Source organism: Micromonas commoda, chromosome 9, assembly GCF_000090985.2.
Source record: "Micromonas commoda chromosome 9, complete sequence".
Classification (NCBI taxonomy): domain Eukaryota; kingdom Viridiplantae; phylum Chlorophyta; class Mamiellophyceae; order Mamiellales; family Mamiellaceae; genus Micromonas; species Micromonas commoda.
In genome coordinates this window covers 736,958-762,291 of record NC_013046.1, presented here as the reverse complement: position 1 = coordinate 762,291, position 25,334 = coordinate 736,958, and the positions used below count along the sequence as shown (strand labels likewise).

The 25,334-nt window shown below is 67.0% G+C and overlaps 14 protein-coding genes across 14 annotated transcripts; 8 read left to right on the top strand and 6 right to left on the bottom strand.

The window, feature by feature from the left end:
* Window positions 1–51: 51 nt before the first annotated feature.
* Window positions 52–1,263, top strand: MICPUN_61415 (predicted protein; the record flags this gene model as incomplete). The annotated part of the gene is made up of 1 exon (XM_002504596.1): window positions 52–1,263. One exon carries the CDS (start codon window positions 52–54, stop codon window positions 1,261–1,263), a length of 1,212 nt encoding a protein of 403 aa, XP_002504642.1.
* A 344-nt stretch (window positions 1,264–1,607) lies between these two features.
* On the bottom strand, window positions 1,608–2,933 carry MICPUN_61414 (predicted protein; the record flags this gene model as incomplete). Its single annotated transcript, XM_002504278.1, has 3 exons — window positions 1,608–2,013; window positions 2,219–2,453; window positions 2,561–2,933. 3 exons carry the CDS (start codon window positions 2,931–2,933, stop codon window positions 1,608–1,610), a joined length of 1,014 nt encoding a protein of 337 aa, XP_002504324.1.
* Window positions 2,934–3,079: 146 nt separating this feature from the next.
* MICPUN_102358 (predicted protein) lies at window positions 3,080–4,708 on the bottom strand (the record flags this gene model as incomplete). Its single annotated transcript, XM_002504277.1, has 1 exon — window positions 3,080–4,708. One exon carries the CDS (start codon window positions 4,706–4,708, stop codon window positions 3,080–3,082), a length of 1,629 nt encoding a protein of 542 aa, XP_002504323.1.
* A 445-nt stretch (window positions 4,709–5,153) lies between these two features.
* On the top strand, window positions 5,154–5,831 carry MICPUN_85017 (predicted protein; the record flags this gene model as incomplete). Its single annotated transcript, XM_002504595.1, has 2 exons — window positions 5,154–5,432; window positions 5,472–5,831. The coding sequence occupies 2 exons, from the start codon at window positions 5,154–5,156 to the stop codon at window positions 5,829–5,831; spliced, it is 639 nt and encodes a 212-aa protein (XP_002504641.1).
* A 56-nt stretch (window positions 5,832–5,887) lies between these two features.
* On the bottom strand, window positions 5,888–7,540 carry MICPUN_61411 (predicted protein; the record flags this gene model as incomplete). Its single annotated transcript, XM_002504276.1, has 1 exon — window positions 5,888–7,540. One exon carries the CDS (start codon window positions 7,538–7,540, stop codon window positions 5,888–5,890), a length of 1,653 nt encoding a protein of 550 aa, XP_002504322.1.
* Window positions 7,541–7,903: 363 nt separating this feature from the next.
* MICPUN_106053 (predicted protein) lies at window positions 7,904–9,556 on the top strand (the record flags this gene model as incomplete). Its single annotated transcript, XM_002504594.1, has 1 exon — window positions 7,904–9,556. One exon carries the CDS (start codon window positions 7,904–7,906, stop codon window positions 9,464–9,466), a length of 1,563 nt encoding a protein of 520 aa, XP_002504640.1. The 3' UTR covers window positions 9,467–9,556.
* Window positions 9,557–9,714: 158 nt separating this feature from the next.
* Window positions 9,715–10,574, bottom strand: MICPUN_71129 (predicted protein; the record flags this gene model as incomplete). Its single annotated transcript, XM_002504275.1, has 2 exons — window positions 9,715–10,366; window positions 10,465–10,574. Coding segments are annotated over 2 exons (762 nt in total), but the record flags the coding sequence as incomplete, so codon positions are not given.
* A 367-nt stretch (window positions 10,575–10,941) lies between these two features.
* MICPUN_61408 (predicted protein) lies at window positions 10,942–13,430 on the top strand (the record flags this gene model as incomplete). Its single annotated transcript, XM_002504593.1, has 3 exons — window positions 10,942–11,001; window positions 11,130–11,192; window positions 11,304–13,430. 3 exons carry the CDS (start codon window positions 10,942–10,944, stop codon window positions 13,428–13,430), a joined length of 2,250 nt encoding a protein of 749 aa, XP_002504639.1.
* A 22-nt stretch (window positions 13,431–13,452) lies between these two features.
* MICPUN_108915 (predicted protein) lies at window positions 13,453–14,264 on the bottom strand. The gene has a single exon (XM_002504274.1). It carries the CDS (start codon window positions 14,169–14,171, stop codon window positions 13,545–13,547), a length of 627 nt encoding a protein of 208 aa, XP_002504320.1. The 5' UTR covers window positions 14,172–14,264; the 3' UTR covers window positions 13,453–13,544.
* Window positions 14,265–14,424: 160 nt separating this feature from the next.
* Window positions 14,425–16,144, top strand: MICPUN_61406 (predicted protein; the record flags this gene model as incomplete). The annotated part of the gene is made up of 1 exon (XM_002504592.1): window positions 14,425–16,144. The coding sequence occupies one exon, from the start codon at window positions 14,425–14,427 to the stop codon at window positions 16,045–16,047; it is 1,623 nt and encodes a 540-aa protein (XP_002504638.1). The 3' UTR covers window positions 16,048–16,144.
* A 503-nt stretch (window positions 16,145–16,647) lies between these two features.
* Window positions 16,648–17,955, top strand: MICPUN_84843 (predicted protein; the record flags this gene model as incomplete). Its single annotated transcript, XM_002504591.1, has 3 exons — window positions 16,648–16,902; window positions 17,023–17,721; window positions 17,806–17,955. Coding segments are annotated over 3 exons (1,104 nt in total), but the record flags the coding sequence as incomplete, so codon positions are not given.
* A 1,256-nt stretch (window positions 17,956–19,211) lies between these two features.
* MICPUN_61404 (predicted protein) lies at window positions 19,212–20,914 on the top strand (the record flags this gene model as incomplete). Its single annotated transcript, XM_002504590.1, has 1 exon — window positions 19,212–20,914. The coding sequence occupies one exon, from the start codon at window positions 19,212–19,214 to the stop codon at window positions 20,814–20,816; it is 1,605 nt and encodes a 534-aa protein (XP_002504636.1). The 3' UTR covers window positions 20,817–20,914.
* On the bottom strand, window positions 20,889–22,036 carry MICPUN_106051 (hypothetical protein). The gene is made up of 2 exons (XM_002504273.1): window positions 21,781–22,036; window positions 20,889–21,618 (listed from the first exon to the last, which is right to left on the bottom strand). The coding sequence occupies exons 1-2, from the start codon at window positions 21,966–21,968 to the stop codon at window positions 20,985–20,987; spliced, it is 822 nt and encodes a 273-aa protein (XP_002504319.1). The 5' UTR covers window positions 21,969–22,036; the 3' UTR covers window positions 20,889–20,984.
* A 661-nt stretch (window positions 22,037–22,697) lies between these two features.
* Window positions 22,698–25,331, top strand: TOC86 (chloroplast envelope protein translocase family; the record flags this gene model as incomplete). The annotated part of the gene is made up of 1 exon (XM_002504589.1): window positions 22,698–25,331. The coding sequence occupies one exon, from the start codon at window positions 22,698–22,700 to the stop codon at window positions 25,329–25,331; it is 2,634 nt and encodes an 877-aa protein (XP_002504635.1).
* Window positions 25,332–25,334: the final 3 nt, after the last annotated feature.

The window sequence follows — 25,334 nt, the reverse complement described above, 5'->3', positions numbered from 1 at the left end:
GCGCGGGGTTTCGTCTCCTCCCTCGACGAGTGAACGCACCGCCGCGACACGATGCCCATAGGCGACCCGGTGTACAGCGACGAGGAGTCGGACCTGAGCGACTACGCCGGCCCCGATGACGATCTCGGCTTCGACTTTAACTTCAGGACCCCGATCGGTGGGTTGACCGTCGCGGTGCCCCCCGACGCGCGCGGCGGGGAACGCGCGCGTCTCCTCCGAGGGGACGTCGCGGACGAATCCGCGGAGCGCGCGAAACCCCCGCGCCTTCTCCGCGAGATCCCCGCGGGCCACGACGGGCACGGCCGGCCCCAGTGCGGTCGCTTCAATCGCGACGGCACCCTGTTCGCGTACGGGTGCGACGACGGCGTCGTGCAGGCGTTCCACGTGGACACCGGCCACCGCGCCGGCGTCGCGTTCGCGCCCTCGCCCAACGTCCCCAAGGGCGTGTGCACCGCGCTTCGCTTCCTCCCCGCGGGCGACAACGCCAACGTGTGCGTCGTGGCCACATCCGCCGGCGTCATCCAACACCACCACCTGACTTCGGGCAAGACCCTCGGGTCGCCGATCGTGGAGGCGAACAACGGCGTGTTCGCGCTGGACGTCCGCGCCGACGGCGCCACGTTCGCCACCGCGGGCCGCGACGGGGGCGTGCGCGTGTACGACGAGCGAACCGGTCGGTGCGTCACGCGACTCGACGGAGGAACCGACGCCGGCGAAGACGCGTCATTTTCCGGCCACGCCGATCGCGTGTTCGGCCTCAGGTACCTCGCTTCGAACGCGGACGTGCTGGTGAGCGGCGGGTGGGACAACACCCTGCGCGTGTGGGACGCGCGCGTGGCGGACGGGCGGTCCGTCTTGACCCTGCGGGGTCCCCAGGTGTGCGGCGACGCTGTGGACGCCGAACCAACGGGGACCGGGCTTAGTGCTGGTGCAGGCTTGGTGCTGGTGGCGTCGTGGAGAGACCGCGACGCGGTGCAGGTGTGGGACCTGCGCGCGGGGGTGGCGTCGGCGAACCTGCCCTTCGGCGCGTGCGCGGGCGCGAGGGGGTGCAAGCCGTACGCCGCGAGGTGGGCCGACGGGGGCGTCGCGTACGTCGGAGGGTGCGGTTCAAACGAGTTTCGCGCCATCGACGTAAAGTCCGGTGAGACGATGGGTCGGGACGTCTTCGGGGGAGACGGGGCGGTGCACGCGATCGACGTGAGCGGGGGACTGGTGGGGGTGACGTGCGCGGACGGCGTGCGCGTGTACGAGGCGGTGAGATGAGTTTAGTCGGTGACGTTTTTTCATGAAAACAAACAGGTTTGGTTTCTTCTACCGCGTCGGCACCGCAAGGGGGACGCGACGGACTTGTTCGTCGATGGTGAGACAGCGGTTCTTGCCACGTTATTCACAAGCAGAAATAACGTGGCGGAGTGTCAAGTCCGTCGCGACCCCCGCGGCGAGGCGTTTCCTCTTCATTAGGTGACTGTGAGCTTGACCACTCTCTCACTTGGCGAAATCGCCAAGTGATCACCTTGAAGCTCTGCGGGGCCGAAAAAATGTCTCGCCCGGGTGCCGCGCGTCTGTCGTCGTGTCGTTTGTTCCTCCTCGTGATTCAGCTCTCCCGTTCACGCCTCGGGCTCCACCTCGATGCCCTCGGTCTCGGTCTCGCAGCTCGCCTCGACGGCGGCGTCGATCGCCTCGTCGACGGCGGCGTCAATCACCTCGACGGCCTCGACGGCTTCGTCGTCCGGCGTCTCGGCGTCCATGTCGTCGTCGGAATCCGATAATGACGAATCGTCCTCCTTGTTCGGGTTCCTGTCGAACAGGAACGGCGGCTCGACGCCCAGCGCGGGGAGCACCGCCTTGGCGCACTCCACGAGGCTCCGACCTCGCTCCTCGAAGACGCGGGCGATCCAAGCCTCAAACGCGGTCGGGTCCGCGTGCGCGTGTCCCTTGGGCGGGGGCAGGCCCCTGGGCAGCGCGCACTCGCGCGAGAGCTGGATGTGGCGCTGGTAGAGGAACTTGTTGGTGCTGCGGTCCACGACCCACGGGGGGTAGGGGCATACCCAAAAAAAATACAACAGGGTGAGACACCAACACGTGATGAGAAGAAATCGACATGAGGAGAAATCAGTTTCTCCTCATCGTCCTGTGAGTCCTGGTTTTCGAGGACTAACAGGACGATGGCTGAAAGAGCTGTCAGAGAAACTGGGCCTCGAACGTGTCGGTGCATCACCCTGCCTGGTTGAGGGGACCCGGGTCCGGTTCGTCCCGGCCGTTTGACTCGAAGCGATGGTGGTCGACGTGGTGCTGGACGAGCAAGAGCTTCAGCACGGCGTCACCGATCATTGCCTCGACCGCCTGACCGCCGCGGCCGGGCGGGGGAGGCGGGTAGGGCGCGGTGGGATCCGCCTCGCGCGACAGGAACCACTCGTGCATCAGCGCACACGCGTGCTTCTTTGCCGCCTTGACTGCGAGGTGGAAAAAAATAATGAAGAGTCGGACCGGTCCCGTCAGCGCGTCCTGTCATCGGCGGGTCGTTGTTGTTTTCTTGGGACCGGGTCGTGGCTTTTCTCACCGTTCACGCAGTAGTCCGACGTGACCGCCTTGCGGAGGCCCATGTCCTCGCTGTGCACGACGAAGTTGCACCTGTGCGTGAGCCGGTGCGCGGGGCCGAAGGACTCGTAACTCTCGCGGAAGATGGGCGCGCCCACGTCGAGACCGTAGCGGTTTTGAAGCCACTCGTTGAAGCGCCCGGTGGCGTTGTCGCGCCCGAGGAATATGTGCTCGGGCGGGCGCTTCAACGACTCGGGGGCGAACGCGCGTATCGCGGGGTCGAGGCGAGTGTCGAGAGAATTCACGCTGTCGTTGACGGAGCCCGAGGGCGTGACGGGGGGCTCGGGGTCGGAGGGGACCGCGACCTCGACGGGTGCGGCTGCGGTGACGATCATATCGCGCGCAAAGAAAAGTGACCTTCCGGCGCGTGTTTTCGCCGTTTCATTCGATTTTTTTACAACCCCGTGACGGGACTGGACGCGGTGTCCATTTCTGGGTCGGGGAGACGAAGGGTCGCGGTCACCTCGTTTTCGCCACTCGCTCACTTCTTCTTCAGCATGTCGGACACGAAATCGAAAGCCTTCACGTCTTTGTGCTGCTGGTACGTGCTCTGCTTCCCGTTGAGCGCCGTGGGGGACGACGGCGACCGCGACGAATTCGGTTTCGCCGTCATCATCGACGGGTCCAGTCCACCGAACATGGCGCCGCCCGTCTGAACGACAACCGGCGGCGGCGACGACAAACCCCCGAGCAAACCGCCAAAGGGATCGACACCCGGCGCCGGCGCCGGCGGAGCGGACGCGGGAGCGTGGGCGCCGCCCCCGCCTAAAGACATGTCCCCGAACCCGCCGAGCAGGTCCGGCGGGGGCGCGAAAGCGGCGGGCACAGCTGGCGGCGCGTTCGGCGGCGGCGCGACTGCGTATGCGTCGAAGCTCGTCGCCGCCGCCGCCGCCGCCGCCGGGGTTGTCCCGTCGCCCATGAACCCGAACAGGTCCACGCCCCCGCCGCCCGCCACCTTTGGCGCGTTCGTCGTCGATGGATTCGCGACGCCGCCCAGCGACGCGGCCACCGCCGCCTTGGCCTCCCCAGCCTTGGCTCGAAGAAGCTCGTGCGACCCGGCGCCCATCGCGGCGGCGGCGTCGAGCGAGTCCGCCTCCGCCGACGCGAACGCGCGCACCACCGCCTCGCACCCGCCCCTCTTAGCGACGTGCTCCAGGACGCACGCCGCCCTGTACCCCTCCCGCCACTCCCCGCGACGTATCTTGTGCGCGAGGGCGGCCGCCACGCCCTCGGGTCGTAAACCCCCGCACGCGCCCGCGAACGAGTCCATGGCGTCCACGGCGGGCGCGAGTTTCACGCCGCCGCCGGCGCACAACGCGTCCACCCTTCTCTGCTCCTCGCTGCCCTCGAGCGTGAACGGCGCGTTGGCGCCGGCGGCGACGGGAGATAGGGGCGGACTCGGCGGTTGAGCCGGTTGCCGAGCCGGTTGCCGAGTCGGTTGCTGAGCCGGTTGGCCCCAGATGTCCCTGCTCGCGAGTCTCATCGCGGGAGCCTGCGCGGGTGCTTGGGACGGGTTGGAGATGGCGGCGGCGGCGGGGACGGCGGGCGGCGGGGACGGCGTCGGAGCCGGTGGGGGCGCGCGGGGCGGTTCCGGCGCTCCCCACGTGCCCGAGATTTTGTTCAGCCGCGCGGGCCCGTCGCCTATGATGGCGGTCGCCTCGTCGCCGCCGAAGCCGTTCGTCGGCTCGGCGACCCCGCCCCACGACCCGAGCTGCTCGTTCCCGTCGAAGCTCACGTCGTGCGAGGCGTGGGGCGCGCCGGTGTGTGCCGCGGTGTCGCTTCCGAACCCTTCCATTCGCCCTCCTCCTCCTCCGCCGGATCCGTCGTTTGCGAACATTGCCTCGAGGGTCTCCTTGGCCATGTCGCGCACCGCCTTGTGCGGGGCATCGCCGCGCTGCGGGTCGGGTCTACCCGTGTGCGACACGCACGTGCGAACGGGGCCGCTGCGCTTCGTCATCGCGCGGCGGAACCTCGGCTCGTTCCCTCGCTGGCACAGCCACTTGACGCATCGCAGCGCCTTGAGCTTGACGTTCGGCGATCTGTGCTGGACGCGGGTCGCGAGGTGCTCGGCGGTGTCCTCGATCTGCTCCCCGGTCAGGGTCTTGAGCATACGCGCGAGCTCATCGAGCAGGTAGGCTGCGATCGGGAACCGGGGGAACCGCGTCGGGCGTCAGGTGTCCGATCGCGCCAGTGGTTCGACCAGCGGTTCGACCCCGAATAACAATGCGGGCGAGGCGGGTGGAAAATTGGCGCGAGGGGACGCGGCGGGAGGGTGGGTGCGCACCGGGAGCGACGGAGGGCTCGTCCGTGCAGACGGCGTCTAGCTTTCGGTGGCGTGCGAATGAGTCCGCCGCCGCCGATGCGGACTTCGCCGCGGACGCTAGGAGGTCCATGTCGCGCCACAGGAGAGTGGCGCACGGCTCCGAATTCGGTTGCTGTGATGACCTGTCCAGCACAACATCTCAGTGTGTTGCGACCTCGGCACCCTTGCGTGCTTTCATCAGATCTGGACCAGCGCCCGGCACCTGTGGAGGGCCCCGCCGTCGAAAGCGGACATGGCCTCCATAGACGAGAGCAAGGAGAAGCTCAAGGAGCTGTACGCCACGAGGGAGGAGATGGAGAAAGAGATGGCGGAGATCGCCCAGCGCCTGACCGAGCCCGGCATGCCCGGCCTTCGCGGCGCGCTGGTCGATCGCGAGGGCTTTCCCATCCCTGGGGTGGATCTGTACCAGGTGAGGGGCGACCGAGGGCGGTACGCCACCTTGCGCAACGACCACGCCGAGGTCACCAAGGAGCTCGAGAAGCGCCTCGCCGAGCTGCACCTGCAGGCGGGGGTGACGAAGGGCGTCGCGGCGATGGAGCTCACGCGCGAGGCGATCGAGAAGCAGCAAAGGGACGAGGACGACGCGTTCATGCGCGCCAGGGCGCGGGCCGCGGCGCAGTACGGCGCACCCCCGGGCGCGCGGGCGTTCGCGTACGTGGACGAGGTCACCCCGGGATCCCCCGCGTCCATGGCGGGGATGCGGGTCGGGGACGTCGTGCTGATGTTTGGGGACGTGGTCGGCCCGCACGAGGCAAACACGCTGCCCCGGGTCGCGTCCATGCTCGCCGAACGGGAGGGACACCCGGTGGCGGTGTGGGTGTCCCGCGGCGGTGTGGACGTGCGGCTGGACGTGACGCCGCGCGCGTGGGAGGGGCGGGGGCTGCTGGGATGCCACATGCGTCCTCGCTGAGACGGACGTCTGCGTTTTCACGATTCAAAACTTTTAACGTTATTCGCGTCGTTCCGTCAGTCGAAGAAGAGCACCTTCTTCTTCTTCCTCTTCCTCCCGAGCGAGTCCGGGGTCTCAGCCTTGAGCTTCTTGCCGTCGAGGCTCTTCTTCTTCTTCATCTTCTTTTTCTTCGCCTCGGCCGCCTCGGGCTCGGGCTCGCCCCGACCGTCCTCCTCCGCCCTCCGCTTCTTCTTCTTCTCCTTTGTCGGCGCGGGCTCCTCGTCGTCCCTTTCCTCCTCCGATTTCTCCGCGCGTTCCGGCTCGTCCCACCCTCCGGTCGTCGGCGCTTCGTCGCCCCAACCGCCGAGATCGTCCCACCCGCCGGCATCGTCCCCGTCCCCGCCGCCGGACGCCGCCATGATCAGCGCTTCCCGCCCGGTGGCGACGGCTTTGCCTCGGTTCTCCCTCGAGCTCTTCACCTCCACGATCTTGACGACGCCCGAGCGCGTAGCCTTCGTTTCGCCCCTCTCGTCCTGCGCCGTCTCGCCCCGGAGCTTACCCCGGTTAACCGCGACCATCTCCTCGATGAAGCTCACACCCTCGGACTCCTTCTTCCCCTCCTTCTTCGATTTCTTCCGCTCGGGCTCGGGCTCGGGCTCGGGCTCGGGCTCGGGCTCCTCCTCGCCGTCGCCATCCTCCTCTTCTTCATCATCCTCGTCGCCGCCCGCGTCGTTGGTCTCCATGCGCTCCCAAGGCGTCTTCCGCGCATCTTTCTTTTCTTTTCCCCCATCCTTTTCCGGCTTCTCGGGGTCCAGAAACCCGCCGGGACCGACGCGCCTGCCGTCGACGGCTCTCAGGCTCGGGCACATCTTCACGAGGGTCCTGGCGTAGCTCGGCTCGTTGGCGATGGGACAGCCCCGCATGGACAGCTGCGCCAGGTTCGTGAGCTCCTTGATCGCGGATACGTCGCCGAAGTTGGCCACCGCGCAGTGGCTCAGGTCGAGCACCCTGAGGTGCGCGCACTTACCCAGCGCGGGTGGTAACGTCTTCAGATCCGGGTTGTGCGCCAGTCGGAGCTCCTTCAGCGCGACGCACTCGCCGATGTGCTTACCGATTTTCTCGATCTTGTTGTGGGACAGCGACAGCTTGTTCAGCTCAGTCATTCCGGCGAGCTCCTCTCCGATGGTTTCCACGCGGTTGGACGACAGCACGACGGTGTTGAGCCGCGTCATCCCGGAGAGCGGCTCCATCGACTCGACGCGATTTTCGTTGGCGATGAGCGCGCCGAGGTTGGCCATGCCGTTGACTCCCTGGAGCGACTCGAGCTCGTTGCCACTGATGTTGAGGACACGCATGTTTGGCATGCGACACGCCTTGCCTCCCATGGCCTTACGACCCTTCTTCTGGTGCTTCCCGCGGTGCCTCTTGTCGGGGCGCTCGTTCTCGCCGCCGCCGCCGCCGACCTCCCTCGCCTGTCCCTCCGCGCACGGCGCGAGCCCCGCGCCTCCGAGGCCGCAGTTGGCCAGGCTCAGCCACTTAAGCTGCTCGCACTCGGCGATGGCGGCGATGGACGCTCGGTCCGAGACGACGTTATCGCCAAGGTCCAGCTTGCCGAGGTTCGGGCACCCCCTCGCGAGCGACGGGTCGACGCGCGACACCCCCTTCCCCTTCAGGTCGAGCGCGCCGCCGCCGCCGTTCTCGAGCGCGAACGCGGCGTCGAGGACCGGCATGTCGTCTGGATCACCGCCGCGCCCGCCGATACGTGATACGCGCCGCTCGTGCCGAGCAGGTCGCGCGGTGCGGAACTGCCGCCGACACGCGACGACGGATGATGGTGAGACTCGGTCGAAAGCCGTGGAAGCTCAAAAAATGAACGACCGAGTTTTTACCGTGTCGAAAACAGCGCGTCACAGAGATTTCCAGCCAGAACGAGCTGCCAGAACGTTCCTTCCCGGGAATTTCCAATTCGGACCAACGTCCACCGTGGCGCCAAACAGATATCGAATTGATCACGCGAGTCCGCAGAAGCGCCCGCGCGCTCGGCCCTCGCGACTCACTCGCCCTCGCGCCTGACTCGACCTCACCGGCGCGCGATGGCGATGCGCGCGCACTCGGCGGTCGGCGCCCCCATCGCCGCGCCAGCCCGCGCGGCGCAACGCGGGCGAGCCCACCGCGGACAAATTCGCCCCGCGAAGAGTCGCCACTCGGTCGTCGCCAGCGGGCTGCTCGCCAAGGCGCTCTCGACGGTGCGATCCTCCGACGCGACCGACGTCATGTACGCAGACGGAGAGAAAGTGACGTATCCGACGGTCCTGTACGCGTTCCGCGAGGACGGATCGTGCGTCGTGACCAACTGCGCGACCGGCAAGGTGATCCAGCGCGTGCGTGGCGACGGTAACGCGATCGAATTCACCTCGCAGACGGAGGAGCCCGTCGCCGCGCCCGCGCCCGTCGCCGCACCGACGCCCGCGTCGTCCACCCCCGCTCCCGCGCCCATGAACAACGTGGTCGGTGCGACCGGCGACGGCAACGAGTCCAGGCTCCAGGCCATCAAGCAGTCGCTCGGTTGGCTCGACGTCGCCAAGGAAAAAGTCGCGGGCGCGGTGGACTTTGCAATCAACGGCAAGCCCAAGGAGTACAAGACCGTGGCGCTGGACTCGGACGCGCAGCGATGGATCGACGCGTGGAGCTCCGGGGCGAGCAAGGAGGACCTCGCCAAGGTTCCAAAGTCCAAATCCCCGTCCCTGGCGGACATCGAGGACGTGGCCAACGATTCCTCCTGGATGGCGCCCTCCGCCGTCGGCGCCAAACCGTCCCCGACGATGCAAACCTGCGACGAGGACGACCAGGCGGCGATGGAGTCCGTGCTGAACCGCGGCGTGGCGGCCTGCGACATCGACGAGGTGGACAAGAACCTCGCGTTCGCCGAGTTTGGGGCGAAGACGGGGAAGCGCGCGGCGTTTTTCGACCTCGACGGAACCCTGTGCGCTTCAAACGTGGTGTCCCAGTACGCGGTGGCCAAACTCGCGAACATGCCGACGTGGCTCAAGTTGTTCTGGGTGCCGTTCTACGCGTGCAAGTGCCTCGTTTACCTCATCGTGGACAAGTTCAGTCGCACCGCGTTCAACAACATGTTCTTTGGCGATTTCGCGGGCATGGACGCGTCGGAAAAGGCCAAGGCGGAGATGGCGCGTTTGGTGTATGAACGGTACACGTCCCCGCGGGTGTTTCCCGCCGCGGTCGAGGCGATCGCGGGGCTGCGACGCGACGGGTACGACGTCGTCTTGGTCACCGGAAGCGTCGATTTCGTCGTGGAGCCCCTCGCCAAGGCCATCGGCGCCTCGCACGTCATCGCCAACGCGCTCGAGGAAAAAGACGAAAAGTTCACCGGCAAACTCGTCGGTCCCGCCGTCGCGGACGACGAGAAGCGGGTGCGGATCGAGGCGTACGCACGGGGCGCGGGGTACGACCTGTCGAAGTGCGCCGCGTACGGGGACTCGTACTCGGACCTGCCCATGCTGGAGTGCGTCGGCGACCCGCGCTGCGTGTCCCCGCAAAACTCGCTTCGAATCAAGGCGCAGAAGGAGGGTTGGCCGGTGCTGGAGTGGGGCGCGGAGACGACGGGCGAGAACGGGGGCGCGCCCGTCGCCGCCTGACGCGGAGGATCGCGAGAAGGGGTCAAGTAATGTATTCGTTAACTGTTTCTGTTGTTTCGAAAGCCCATTCGGGTGTGAGCCCGCGTCGTCACTCAGTCGCGGTCGCGCCTGTTCCGCCCCCGGACTCGTCCCTCCTCCTCGTCCCCGAGCAGCGGCTCCCTCCTCTCGTCGTCCCCGTCCCCGCGTACCTCGCCGCGGTCCCGTCGCCGTTCCCTTCGCGGCGTCCTCCTCTCATCCGCGCGTCGGGTCCTCGGCGGCAGCTTCCGGAGGATGAAGAGCACCAGCGCCGACGGCGCGATCTCGCAGCACGCGTAGTAAAACGCGTTTCTAACTGGGTGGTTCATCACGTCCAAGCCGTCTTTGGTCTCGGCGAACGCGCTCGTGCAGACCATCACCGCGCGGACGGTGAAGCACGTGGCGCACACCACCGTCACGGCGCCAACCTCCCTCAGCTTCTTCTGTCGCCCCCTGCTCTCCACCGGGAACCTTCGAAGCATCGCGAAGAGCCTGCCGCCGTACACGACGAAGCCGGCGGCGGCGGCGGCGCACACAAACGCGAGAAAGAGCGCCGATACCTTCTCGAGGATCGGACCAACCTTGGGCTGCGCGCCCTCCCACGTCCACAGCGAGCCCTGGAACGCGTACACGAGCGCGTTGACGCCGACGAACGTGGGTCTGAGCGCGCCCGTCGGGAAGCTCCTGGCCTGGTGGTAGATCTCGGCCCAGAACAGGACGAGCAGGGCGTAGGTGGTGAAGAAGAGGAGCCCCGGGGTGTCCATGAGGGCCGCGCGGGCCGCGGCGTTGGGAAGGGCGTCCACCTCGCGCCACACGGGGAAGACACCCGCGCGGAACGACGCGCACACGAAGTTCAGGAGGTGGAACACCTTCTGCGTCGTCCACCTGCGGGTCGGGTTGGTGGGCCGGAACGTGAGAACCAGCGGGAAAGAGATGAAAACGTTGGGGAGGAGATCGGTGGTGTGGGAGTATCGCGCGCTCACCCGTACTCGGGAACCCTGCGCTGTATGCGAAGCAGCTGGATCAGCGCGACGAGCGCGATGACCGCGTAGCATCCGGCCAGAACGTCGAAGGTGATGTCCTGCGAACGAGGAGGAAGAGGGCGCGTCAGGCACGTTTTTCCTCGGCAATTTGAACAACAACAAGTTTACGTGGCGCGGAGCAGGGCGAGCAAGGGCGCGCGGCGCACCTGAGTCCTCGGATTGTTCCACCAGCCCTGCTCATCGTCCGCAGACCTGGACGCCGGGGGAGCGGTGGAGTTGCCGTCTCCGACCATCCTGTTTGTAGACGCCGCGTGGAGTTGCTGTGTGGATCGGCAAACAGATACGACGCTGCCCTTTTTCTTGGTTTCGCCGCGGCCCTCGTTTTCACAAGAAATTCAGGCCCGACTTTGTGCCGAGTCGAGTCGATTACCGAGCATCGCACGGCGCACCGGTGGCTTCGATCCGAAGTTCGCGACGATGCCGTCGTTACACGACCGTCATGTCTACATAGACACGGGATACGATCGTCAGGAGCACGTGAGCGCCCCCCTACACCCCCTCGTCCGCGCATGAATCGCCAGCGGAATTTTGGGGAACCAAATTTCGCGACTCGTCTGGGTCCACCCGACTCACCCCGCCTCACCCCTTTCGTTTTCGCCCCGCAGGACTTCTACGAGAACTTGTTCATGTCGGAGAAGATCGTGGACGGCCACGTCAAGCTCGCGCTGGTGCGTTGGACGCCGATATCCCCCACCGCCCCGCCCCCGATTCCCCCGCTCGCCAATTCAATCGGCCCGAAATCCAACAACGCTGACCCGCGCCCGTGACCGTCCCCGCAGCCCACGGTCGAGTCCAGCGAGGACGAGGAGGAAGCGTGGAGCAAGTGGGAGGCCGCCAACCACCGGCGGTACCAGCACGAGAAGGAACTGGCGCGCAGGAGCGGACGATCGCCGAGCGGGTCATCGTCCAAGTCCCCGTCCATGTCGGGCATCCTCAGGCAGAAGAAGAGGCCCGAGTCGCCGGTGGGTAGGCGGGGACCGAGGGCGCGAAACGACCCGTCGTACGCGGCGCTGCTCGATCGCCGAGACCAGAACACGCGGAAGGTGTGGGAGGCGAAGATGAAGGCCGGGGACGACGACGAGGAAACGACGCGGGGAAGGTCGCCGGGGAAGCTCGGCTCCAAGACGAAAACCCCCTCGAAAGCCTTCGACTCCTCCGACGACGAGAACTACCCGAGCGCGGGTGGATCGGGCTCGGGCTCGCGCGGACGATCAAGGCAGCGGGGGGGCATCGTGCGCGAGGCGCTCGCCGCGCAGCTCGCGGAATCGCGCCAGCACCTGGCCACGACGGGGGGGTACAGCCCGACGGATCTCGCCCCCCGCCTCGCCGGCGCGGTACCGGCGCCGTCGCCCCGAAGGCGCCCCTCCTCCGCGCCCAGGTCCAACGCGTCCCCCGGGAGTTCTCTCGTCGTCCCCCGCGCCACGTACTCGCGTGACTACTCGCAATCCCCCGGGCGGCGATCGTCCGACGGCACGTGCGTCCCGGAGGATGACGAGATCGCGTTTGGCCGTCACGCCACCTTCGAGGGTCGCGCCGCTCGCGAGCGTCGGCGCGAGGCGCTCGGCATACCCAAACCGTCCAGGCGTCCGTCGAACGCCACGACGACGTTCGACCCCCCGCGTTTACACACCGCGTCCCGTCCCCGCGAGCGCGAGGAGAACAGGGCGGCGGAGGAGGAGGCGTGGCGAAGGCGGGCGATGGTCGATTACGTCGTTCGCACAGCCGTCGGGTACGGCGTCGACGGCGAACCGAGGGCGACGCACTGGGACGACCCCATGCTCGCCGCCGCGGAACAGGCGGCGGCGAACGTGAGGGAAGCGACGGGGGACGAGGACGCGGCGAGGGCGGCGGCGCGGCGGGCGGCGGCGGCGGCGGCGGCGCTGGTCAACGCGGCGGGCGGGGGGCACTCGCCGACGACGCGCCACGTGTCCCGACACGCCGCTCCGCGCCTGGCGCTCCCGCCGCCGGCGGATGACGGATCCGACGACTCCGGGAGCGAATACGGGGATTTCGAGCGGGAGCTGGCGATCGCGGGCGGGCAACGCGGCGCGCTCGCCGTCAGCGCCGCGAGGAAGCCCCCGGCGGCGCACCCGCGTGTGGAGCCGCGGCGACACTCTCGGCAAAACTCTCGACCATCCTCCGCCTCTCGGCAAAACTCTCGACCATCCTCCGCGGGGCGGTTCCTCCGTTCGGGCAAGGGCGGCGCCGGCATGAGCCGCGGTCGATCGGTCGCCGCGATGGAGGAGGAGGTCGACCCGGCGCACGCGGCGCGTCTGCGCGAGAGCCTCGAGAACGCCAACGGCATCGCGCAGGCGAGGGCACTCGCGGAGAAAGCCGAGCGGGAGGCGAGGGTGGGAATGGCCGCCGTCGCCGCGCGGCATCGAGCGGCGGAACGGGCGGAGCGTTCACTCAGGTCATCCCCGGTGAAGAGCGCCGTGAAGCAGGCGCTGGGGGCGCGGCTCGCGGAATCCCGGCGGTACGTCGCGGCGCACAAGACCCCGGCGCGCTCGCGGCTCGAGGACAGGCCGGACTTTGACCTCAACTTCACGGCGCGTCGGTCCGAAGAGACGCCGGGCCGCGAGGCGTTTTCCCCGATCGCCGTGCGTTACCCCGACGGCTCCCCCGGCGCGTCGTTCAACGTGGCGGACGAGGCCGCCGCGGCGAGGGCGAGGGCGCGGGAGCTCGCGCTGGAGGCTGCCGCGGCGGCTGAGGCGGCTGAGGCGGCGAACAGGCGGTTGGCGGCGGCGGAGATGAGCGTCGTTCGCGTCCGTAATAAGCGCGTGCCGGTGTTCGACCCGAGGACGAGGTACCGCGGCACCCCGGGCGGCACCCCGGGCGGGGGCGGGAGCGCGGGTAAGAGGCACGGGCTCAGCTTGGTGCGCGAGAGCCTCGGGTCGTTTTTGTGACGCGAGAGCTCTTCGTCGGTTGGGAGGTTGATTTTAACCCTTAATATGACACACGGTTAGACACTGATGAGATACATGATGGGACACGCGCGAAGGCACTCGTGTCCTCGCCCCTCACTTGAAACCCTTCTTCGCAGCCTCGGCGATGAGCACCTCCTTCTGTTTCTCCCGGACTTTGGTGGTGTCCGCCTTGGCGCTCGCCACCAGCACCGTCCACTCCTCCTCCTCAGTCTCGCATTTGGACAGGTCGCCCACGAGCTTCTCGCGGGCTTTCTCTGGGAGCGCCGCGATCCAGTCGTTCATCGCGCTCGTCAGCGCATCGTCCTCGGCGCCGGTGGCCTTCTTGTCCTCCTTCTTCGCCGCGGGCTTGTCCTCCTTCTTCGCCGCGGGCTTGGATGCCTCGACAGCCTTGGGCTTGGCAGCCTCGGCAGCCTTGGGCTTCTCGGGCTCGGGCTCGGGCTCGTCCTTCTTCCCCGTCGCGGCCTCATGCGCAGCCTTCGCGGCAGCCTTGGCCGCCGCATCGTTCTCATCATAGAAGCGGAACATGGTCGCGCCGTCGTTCGTGGGCTCGGAGAAGAAGCCCTTGCCCGACGCCGCGACGACCGATGTCCTCCTCTCGGTCGCCCCGATCGTAATTTTCTGAGGGGCACGCGTTTGGATCGCGCGCGCGACGCGACCGTTCGAGCCGACGGAGGCCCAGACGCGGGGCGCGATGGCCACGGCCGACGCGATGGCGATCATGACGTCCTTTCTATACGTGCGCTAGGTCTCGAGCGGGGCAGCCGCGGTTCGAGATATGGCCGGTCGCTGCGCTCTTTTGGAATTCACAAACCGTTGCTGAGCTGGTCTGCAAATATCTCGCGGCACTGGCCACAGCACCCACACCAGCAGCAGCCGCGGCCCACTCAAAAAGTTTTAGGATACGGGCCTTTTTTTCCGTGAAGCAGATTTCGAGGGCGCGGCCTCCGACACTTCTCGAGAGGCGGGGAGGACGATGAGAGGCGATATGCTCAGCGTTCGCGCGCTCTCGGCCATCGCGATATTGGCGCTGCTCTCCCCACCCGTGGTGAGGCCCGTGGCGGCGGGCGGCGTCATCGCGCCCACCCGCGGTGTAACCGATCGGGTGTTGGAAGACGTCGGCCATGATGGCGTCGGCCAGGCGTCGACGCCCACCGCTTCGCAGGGCAACGCGGCGTCGTGGGTCCGAAAGGCGCTTCGTCCCAAGCTCGTGGACATCAACCTGGACGACGCCAAGGCCGACGGCGGCGCCCTCGGGTCCTCGTCGCGGCCCGCGAGCGGCATCAAAGATCTCCCGGCCGACGCCGTCGCCGTGGACGTGAGGTTCGACTACGTCGTCCCGGACACCAACATCGAGGGCACCACCGGGCGGCCGGACACCCTCATCGCGTGCAAGTCGTTCCTGGTCCACCCCGAGAGCGTCGACCCGTACGGCGGGGAGCTCGACCATTTCAAGGATCTGGGCGCCGATCCCGACCTGGACCGGAGGGGCGGCGAGGACGTCGCCGCGCGAAACGTCAACATCGTCGCCATCGAACCCATGCCCGGCATGCACCACGTGCACCACATGCACCTGCACGTGTGCAGCGACGACTCCAAGTCCTGGGCGAGGCACAGGCGCACGTTCGAGGACGCGCTGGACCCTGGGTTCGACGAGTTGGGGACGACTCCGGCGCGGGGCGACAAGCCGCTGTACTGCGCGCCCCCGAGCTGGGACCGGGGAAGCGGGTGCCACGGCACCGCGTGGACGTTCCTCCCCGGGCAGAACGGCGTCTTGTTCCCCGAGGGCGTCGGCATGAGAATCGGCGACGGCCCGTTGGACCTGCGACGACTGATCCTGGAGGTGCACTACGACAAGGCGAACGAGTACCCGAGGGTGAGGGACCGCAGCGGCATCCGGCTGTGGACGGTGCCCAGGGACGACGCCGTCGTGCACCGCGCCGGGGTCTTCTCCGTGGCGGACCCGTTCGCGCGTTTGCCCCAGAGTTTGCCCCCGGGCGAGAAGAAGGTGACGTACGACACGTTCTGCCCGCCGGGGTGCACGAAACGCTTCGAGACGAACATGAACGTCTTCGCGTCGATGACCCACGCGCACCTCAGGGCGAGGCGCGTGGTGACCTCCGTGGGTACCCCGGACGCACGTACCGGGGAGGTGCCGGACGACGCGTGGCGATCCGTGGTGAACGACGACGGCAGCGGGACGGCGACGGGGCACTTCTCCCACGAGGACCAAAAGTTTGTCCCCGTGGATTTCACGGTCAAAGCGGGGGACTCGCTGAAGACGTCGTGCATCTACGACACCAGCGCCGATAACGCGCCCATCCCGTTCGGGCCCTCGACGCAGGACGAGATGTGCATGCAGGTGTTCCTGTACTGGCCGAAGCAGTACACGTTCCTCTGCGGGTACTACGGCGATCAGGCGTACTGGTGCGGGGACGCGGGTATGTTCGTGCCCAAGGATGGGAGCGACAGGCAGTACCACTCGGAGGCGTGCCACGTGGAGGCTGGTCAGTCGTGCGACGACCGAAACAAGGAGCTGGGGTTCCCGCTGAAGGACGCGCCAGACAAGGGCGAACCGATCACGTTTCTCACGCGATGAAAGGATTTAGATCCGGACGATTAGCGCGGCCTTTGCCGCTTGCACACTACCCGGTACACGTACTGGAAAATTTGTACGGAAGGTTAAAGTTCGCCTTTCGGTCTTCGCGCACGCCGCCTGCCAGCTCTCTCATCAGCTCTCAGCTTGGTTTTGTCGTTCAACCTTTCGCGCCCCAAGGGTCGAAGCGCACAGTATCGCGCGGCGCACTCAATTAAACCGTTCGCAAGAGGCGACGATGCGCATCCTCGCGTGTTAAGGAGACCGCGCGAACATCACCGAGAGATTCCGGGGACTCGAGCCGACCGCGGAGAGCGCCGTCCGCGGACCACCTCGGAAGATCTGAAGTTTTTGAGTCGCCAGCCGGAGGGGTAAGGAAGGGCGTGGACGCCGGTCGAGGAGAGGAAGATGCTCGAGGCTCCCCCGTCTCCGTCATCCCCGACGCCCGCGGCACGCCACGCGCCGGGTTTCTCGGCGCGGGAGGAGGCGGCGACGCCCCCCGAGCCCGGTGATCACCCCGAGCGCGCGGGGGTCAGCGGACGCGACCCGGCTCCGTCGGCGGCGGCGTCGTCGGCCGCGGCGGGAGCGTCGCCGAGCGATACGATGCGCGCGTGGACGCGCGATACCGCGCTCGCCGCGCTCGAGCCCGTCGATCTTCGCTGGACCGTCGGCGACGACGTCCCGCCCGTCGGCCGCGGGCTCCGCAACCTCGGCAACTCGTGCTTCCTCAACTCCATCCTCCAGGCGCTGACCCACACGGCGCCGCTCGCCAAGCTCTGCCTCGCCCGCCGTCACACCGCCAACTGCGCTCTCACGAACGCGCGCGAGCCGTGCGCCTTCTGCATCATCGAGCGGCACGTGTGCGCCGCGCTCGCGCCCAGACCCGAGCGGGGTAGGTTTGGCGGAGGCTCGCGATTTGCCCACGGCGGGGGACACGGCGCTTACGGAGGCGGCGCGTGGTACTCGTCGCACGACGAGGCCATCGCGCCCGAGGAGGTCTTCGGCAACCTCCGCCTGCTCGCGAGGCACTTCGTGCGGGGCAGGCAGGAGGACGCGCACGAGCTCCTGCGCCTGTCGCTGGAGGCGATGGACGACTCGTGCCTGGCCAACTGCGGCAGGCCGTCGGCGCGCAGGGGCGGGCACAGGGGCCAGTCGTCCGTGGTGTTCGACCCGGAGACGGGCGCGCGGCTCGCACCGCCGACGGCGGTGGAGCGAATCTTCCAGGGGAAGTTTCGGAACCTGGTCAGGTGCGCGAGGTGCGGGCACGAGAGCAAAACGTATGACCCGTTTTTGGACGTGTCGCTCGAGCTGCCGGGCCGCGAGGATCGATCGAGCCACGGCGGCGGCTACGGGCCGGGGTACCTGCGGGGTTCCGGGAGCGCGCGCGGGAGCGTGGAGTCGGCGCTGAAGAACTTCACCGAGGAGGAGAGGCTCGAGGGTGAGAACGCGTACAGGTGCGAGCGGTGCAAAGATCTGTGCCCGGCGACGAAGCGCCTCACCATCCACGAGGCTCCCGCCATCCTCGTGGTCCACCTGAAGCGTTTCGACCACTACGGCGGGAAGATCAACTCCCCCGTGGACTTCACCGAGCGACTCACCCTGGGCGGTCACATGTCCGAGGATGCCGAGGAAGCCGGGCCCGCGTACCGGCTCTACGCGATGGTGACCCACTCGGGCGTCAGCGTCAGCAGCGGCCACTACTACGCCTTCGCCAGGAAACCGACGGCGCCCTCCGAGGACGACGCGGGAAAGAACGACGAGAACGACGCGATCGCCAGCTTCTACGGCGCAGCGACGAACGCGAGCGACGACGAGTGGTACCTGTGCGACGACTCCAGCGTTCGAAGGGTGAACCGCGCGGATGTTTTCGACGAGCAGGCGTACGTCCTCTTTTACGAGCGAGACGAGGAGGAGGCGCCGCCCCCTCACGCGGCGGCGCCCCTGAGCCGTTGGGGACCACAAGCGCTCGAACCCCCGAAGACGGTTCGCACCCCGTCGCCCCCGGTCGACGACGACGACGACGACGACGACGACGGCCTCGGTCGCGACACCGACGACGACGACGACGACGACGCGGCGGATGCGGATCCGGTTCACTCGGGCGACGCGATCGGGCCGACGGGACCGCCGCGCGGGCACCCCGCCGCGGGAAAGATACCGCCCGGACCGGACGCGCGCCCTCGACGTTCGGTGCTCGGGGACGGCGAAGGGGACGGCGGGGACGGGGACGGCGGGGAAGGGGATGACGCCGAAGCTGATGACGACGACGACGGATACGACGGGAACGACGCCCCGACGCCCGCGCGGACGCCCCCTCTGGACGACCGCCCCGCCGTGGACGACGGAGTGGACGACGGGGACGGGGACGGGGACGGGGACGGTGACGGTGACGGTGACGAAAAGTCGGCACCCGGGGACGGGGACGGGGAGTCGCCGGCGTGGGCGACGACGGATCCGTCGGGTGCGAGGAGGAGGCGCGGCACAGCTGGCGGCGGCGCAGCCGGGGGCGGCGGCGGACGGACGATGGCGCGGCGGCAGCGGCGGCGGACGGACGGCGAGGAGGGCGGGGGATGACCACGAGCGCGACGCTTGGATGATTCTTTTTTCACGTAGCGGTGGACGCGGTGGGGCGTCTGCGTAATCTTGTTCGGTTTGAAACACGGGACACTTTGCGCGCGACCCGAAATTTTCATTCCAACTGTCGTCTCGCACGGAGAAGCCCGACGTTGAGATCCCGGTTGTTTGGATTCGGAATCGCGATGGAATCTCTCATTTCGCAGACTGTAAACCCTGTTGGTTCGGGAGCATAAAAACGTGGATTGGTTTTAGCAATTGAAAGTTCTACCGATCACGACTCCTCGTTTTCCAGTCTAAACTGATGATTCCCGGATTGACTGGCGGCTGACGCGTTGCAGGGGTAACCCCGTCCCACAATTACCCTCGCAGACCGCGGCGGCCGCGCTACCCAAGCGCGCGTCAGGCGGCGGCGAGGCGAGGAGCGATTCGCGTCGCGAGTCTTCGATTCCAACGAGCTAGCTGGGATCGCGACGATCTGAATCCGTCAGGCGCGTCGGGCACGGCAGCCGGGTACATTCGAACCCCTGCGTCGGACTTGACGCTGCAAGTCTGTTGACGCCCCCCCGTCTCCCGAGAGGAAGGCTGAAGTCATGGCGCCCGTTAATCCGGTCGAGGAGAGCGAGGTGAAGCTGTCGCAGAATGGCAGCGCGAGCGGTCACGCCGAGTCCCCGAAGGGATCCCCCGTCGCCGGCGGTCCGGGGGCCTCCAGCGACCCGGTCACGTGGGCGAGCACCAACAATTTGCAGGACCTGGTCGCGCCCCCCGACCTGCACGCGTACAACAGCGCGGTGGGCGGCTCCGGACACGCCGCCAGCGCGTACAACGATTCAAACTACGAAGGAACCTCCGACGAGGACCGGGACTCCAACAGGCCGGGGACGTACGAGTTCCTCAAGTACAACACCAGGCATCTCACCGCGGAGGTTCTCTTCTGCTCGTCCATGGGTAACCTTCGAAGGCTGAAGATGGTGCTGAACAAAGCGGGTAAGACCATCAGGGACGAGAACTACGCCGACTACGATAAGCGCACGCCCCTCCACATCGCCGCGAGCGACGGGTCGGTGTTCGTCACCAACTGGCTCCTGGAGCAGGGGGTGGACGTAAACCCCCTGGACCGATGGTTGATGACGCCGCTGGAAGGAGCGGTGTTCGGGGACCACCAGGACATCGTGCAGATGTTGGTCAATGCTGGTGGGATGATCATGGATAGGACGACGAAAACGTTGGTGCCGCTCGAGGAGTCTCACCTCGCGAGCGCGAGCGAGGCCAAGCCCGTGCTCACCGCCGACTTGATGGCGTGGGAGATTCCCGACGACGAGTTGACGGAGCGGACGGAGATCGGCGCGGGTGCGTTCGGGGTGGTGATGAAGACGAGGTGGCGGGGCACGATCGTGGCGATGAAGCAGCTGCACAGGCACCTGCACCACGACGAGGTGGCCAAGGCGGAGTTCCGCACCGAGCTGAAGCTCATGCGGCAGCTGCACCATCCCCACATCGTGCAGTTCCTCGGGACCTCGGTGGAGCCCACCACCGGCTTGGTGTCGCTCATCTTCGAGTTCATGCACTCGGGTTCCCTGGATCAGCTATTCCGCAAGGCCCAGGTACCGCTGTCCAAGGGGCACGCGCTCGAGCTGGCGCTGGACGTGGCCAGGGGGATGAGCTACCTGCACGGGAGGAAACCCCAGCCGGTGATTCACCGCGACTTGAAGCCCGGAAACCTGATGCTCACGCGCGCGAACAGGCTCAAGATTGGCGACTTCGGCCTGTCCAAGACGCTCTCGGTGAGGAACAAGATGCCCACCGACATCGACCAGAACTTCACCATGACTGGGGAGACGGGTTCGTACAGGTACATGGCCCCCGAGGTTTTCAGGCACGAGTTTTACGGCCCGGCGGTTGACGTGTACGCGTCGTCCATGATCTTCTACCAGCTCTTCTGCTTCCGCCAGCCGTTCTACGGCATCAACCCGGTGGATGCGGCGAAGATGGCGTCGATCGATGCGCTTCGTCCCACGATGAGCAAGAACCTCATGCCCCCGGACCTCGCCCGGGTCATTCGGCTCATGTGGGACCCCGACGATCAGAGGCGGCCGACGTTCCCGCAGATCATCCAGATCCTCGAGCCGCTGGCGGAGAAGTACCAGCAGGAGGACAAGGAGATCGCCGCGGGGGGGAAGTGCTGCGTGATCCAGTGATGCGAGGCGCGCGGCGGACGGGAAAGGCGAATTTGACACGAGAGGCAAGACGGATTAGCAAGGCGTACAAATGTTGGGACAAAATCGTGCTTTATTACAGTACACACCATCGTTCGTCACCGGACCCGATGACGCGATCCGATCGATTTCACGGCTCGACAGCGCGCGTCATTTCACCAGCGCCTCGACAGCCAGTCGGATCTTCTCGCTCTTCATGTTGCTCGGCGCCGCGATGACGAGCCGGTTGTTTGCGATTCCGTCTTTGGTGGCGACACTCCCGCTGAGCACCTCGCAGTTCAGCTTCCTGAGCGCCGAGGTGATGGCGTTGAGGAGCCCCTTCCTGTCCGTCGCCTCCATGCTTATGACCACGCACTGGCCCGTCTTGGTCAGCGACGTCTCCACGACCGTCGCGGTCACCTTGGCCTCAACCTTGGATTCCTCGGGCGGGATGTACTGGGGCTTCTTGGCGACGGCGCCCTCGGACCACGACTTGAGCGCCGCCTCGACGACGACGGCGCGCACTTTGGCCATCATGGTGCCGCACAACTCGCCCTCGTCATCGAAGAACGAGTCGCCCTCCCCGAACGTCACCGGGCACTCCTCCGGGAGCTTGACCACAAACTTGTTTTCTCCCTTGCCCTCCACGGTGGTGATCTCCGCTCCGACGACGTGGAGGTTGTTGTCGTTGAGCGCGGCGCAGACGTCGTTCAGCAGGCCGGGACGGTCGGGCGCCTTGACCATAACCTCGGCCGTCCATTTATCCTTCACGTCGACCTGGATGTCGGCATGCTCGCCACCGAGACTGCACGGAAGCGGGGTGCCGAGGGTGAGCCGCGTTTTCAGATTTGTTACGGAAGGGTTGCGAAAACGGAACCTAACGGAAAGATCGGGCGCGGGGCGAGCGATGATACGCCGTGGAAGGCGCACACATCGAGGGTACGATGCCGCGACGTTGGGTACGCACTCGAGTGTGAGGATCTCATCAGCCTCATCCCAGGAAATCTCGCCGCCACGGGCGACCACGAGGCCGCGATGCGCGGGGCCCCTCGCGACTTTTTGTGACGGCAAAGGGACATGACGTGCGACGGGGGCGCGGGGCACGGACGCCACGACCGGGGCGGTTGGCGCGATGACGGACGCGACAATCGACATCCAGGAAGTCTCCTTTAGGTTCGCGTTTTTCCTTCCGGTAGCCGGGGGCGTGCGATGCGACGCCGGCGACACCGACTGTGCGCCTCCAGCGCCCCTCCCGTGGTAATCGCCCTTTTGCGCGCAAGAGCGTGATCCAGCGGCGTTAGGTCAAGATCGACGCGGTTTCTGATATCCACCTGTCCACAGCGAGACAGTCTGATATTTTTCCCCAAAAAAAGGCCGTCAGCGTTTCACCGATCAGCCCATCGCGATCATCATTTTCTAATTCCCTCGTCGTACGTTGAAAAGGTCATACGAGCACACTGAAGTCTAAAAGCAAACGTGGAAAAGAATGTGTGTGCGCCGCCATATGATAGAGAGTTCGGCTTCATTTGCTTCTCTCCTCTGACCGTTCGCTCGACTTTTTCGAGGAACCCTCCGATCGGCGGGGGGCGGCGGAGCCAGAACCTCGAGAGTAGCGTCGCATCGACGTCGCTCGAGACCAGTTCCAGGGAATTTAAGGTGAGCGACCATCCCTTCCGTGCGTGGTCGCGCGCGTGTGCGATCTCTCTCTCTGACACGACCGCGCCGCGCGCCCAGACCCCAGCGCCGAGCGCCATTGCGGGCGAAACTAACCCTTATCTTGAGGGTAAAACCGTCGCATCGGCCTCGACCGAGCGCGGTCGCCCCGTGCGCCAAACGCCGATCCCGCGCTGACCGATCCCCTCGCCCGCGCCGTTCCCACCGCAGATGGCCGACTCCACGGACGACGAAGAGTACGAGTACGACGAGCAGGCGTCGGTGTCCGAGGACTACCCCGACGAGTCCGAAGATGAGCAGTCCGAGGATGTCGAGGAGGAGGAGGATGAGCCCGAGCCGGCGCCGGCGCCCGCCGCTCCCACCGTCTCCGCGTCCGCCGCGCCGTTCGTACCGGCGTCGCAGGCTGCCCCCGCGCCCCCCGCGCCGGCTCCCGCGCCGACGCCCCCCGCTCCAGGTGCGAACCCGACCGCGCAGGTCTCCGACCCGACCGAGATCCGCGCGCTGCAGGCCCTCAACCTCATGGCCACCGGCGTCATGACGAGGGACCTCGCCCTGGTCGAGGGCGCGCGATCCGCGGCCGAGTTCGCCGCGAGGGTGCGCTCCATCGCGGACGCCCAGCCCGCGCCGTCGCGCCCCTCCGACGAGGCGGTGCGACGGCTGACGACCGATCTCGCGCCCCTCGCCGCCCGCCTCGGGAAATTCCAAACCCGACCAAACGACGCGATGGCTGAACCCGCCGACTTCGATCGATCCGCAGAGCCCGCCGCCGCCGTTCCAACGCCGGCCCCCGCGACTTCATCCGCCGCGCCCACGCTTCCGGTGCCCGCGCGCGTCGCGCAGCCCCCACCGCCCGTGGTTCCCGAGGATGAGCTCAGCGCCGACCCCGGGGACAAGGAGGCGATGACCGCGGCGAAACTCCAGAGCCTGCGCGTGAACCTCCTGAGGATCGCGACGCGTCTGGGGCAGAGCCCGCGGAACACCGTCGTGGCGCAGGTGATTTACCGCCTAGAGCTCGCCGAGCAGCTCAAGAGCGGCAAGAAGCAGCCCGCCGCGCCCGCCGGCCGAGGGTCGACGACTTCGTTTGATCGCGCCGTCGCTCTCGCCGAGCGAAAGGAGAAGAACGACGGGGCCGACTCCGACCTGGGTTTCACGTGCACCATCCTGCTCCTGGGCAAGTCCGGCACCGGCAAGTCCTCCACGATCAACTCTCTGTTGGGAGAGAACACCGCCGCGGCGGATGCGTTCAGGGCGGAGACCAAGAAGGTTCGCATGGTTGAGCACAAGATGCACGGCATGACCCTCAGGCTCATCGACACGCCCGGCCTCCAGCCCTCCTCCTCCGACATCTCCTACAACTCCAAGATCATGGCCGACGCCAAGAGGTTCACCAGGAGGCACAAGCCCGACATCGTCCTCTACTTTGACCGCATGGACCAGCCCGCTCGCGTCGACCTCGCGGACCTGCCCCTACTCAAGACGATCACCGCCACCTTCGGCGCGTCCGTCTGGTTCAACGCCATCGTGGTGCTCACGCACGGCTCCTCCGCCCCACCCGACGGGCAGAACGGCCAACCCATCTCCTACGAGATGTACTTTGCGCAGAGGTCGCACGTGGTGCAGCAGATCATCCGCCAGGCGGCGGGCGACATGCGGCTGATGAACCCCGTCGCGCTGGCGGAGAACCACCCGATGTGTCGCACCAACCGCGCGGGTGAGCGCGTCCTGCCCAACGGCCAGGTGTGGATGCCCCAGCTCCTGCTCCTGTGCTTCGCGAGCAAGATCCTCACGGAGGCGAACTCGCTCCTCAACCTCCAGGAGCAGAACGCCAAGGCTGCCAAGGCTGCCGCGCAGCAGCAGAAGGTTCCCCCGCTTCCCTTCCTCCTCTCCAACCTCATCACCAGCCGCAAACCCTTCAAGCTCGTGGGCGACGACGACGACGAGTACGACGACGCCTCGGACATCATCCTCGGCGCGCCGTCCCCGTACGACGTCCCCAAGGACCAGCAGGAGGAGATGCTGCCCCCGAAGCAGGTGGCGGTGCCCGCGCCGGATCCCCAGCTTCCCCCGTCATTCGACGGCGAGAGCGTCGGTCACAGGTACAGGTTCCTCGAGCCCACGTCCCAGTGGATGGTTCGGCCCATCGTGGAGGCTCACGGTTGGGACCACGAGAGCGGCATCGAGGGGTTCAGCGTCGACAAGGGCTTCGTCGTCTTCAACAAGCACCCGGGCAACATGTCCGGCCAGCTGACCAAGGACAAGAAGGACAGCAACGTCGGGTTCGAGGGCGGCGTCTCCGTGCATCACACCAAGAAGTTGGTCACCACGACGGGGGTGGATGTCCAGACGGTTGGCAAGCAACTCGCCTACACCGCCAGGGGAGAGACGCGGTGGAAATTTTGCGCCGTCAACAAGATCGCCGCGGGTCTCTCAGCGTCCCTCGTGGGCGGCGCGCTGGCGCTGGGTACCAAGCTCGAGAACCGCTGGAAGGTCACCCCGGGCGCCAAGCTGGTGGTGTCCGCGGGTGCGGTGTCGGCGAACAAGGATGTCGCGTACGGCGGTAACTGCGAGGCGATTCTCCGTCACTCGGACGACCCGGGTAACCCCAACAGCAGCACGGTGGGGATGTCGTTCATGAACTGGCGCGGCGACGTCGCGCTGGGAGGTAACGCCATGTCGTCCATCACCCTCGGCAGGGACACCCAGCTCACCGCGCGCGCCAACCTCAACTCGCGAGGCGCCGGGCAGCTCACCCTCAGGGCGACCACGAACGAGAGGCTTCAGCTCGCGTCCCTCGGCTTGGTGCCCCTGCTCGCCGCGCTCATCGGCCGCATCAGGGGAGACTAAATA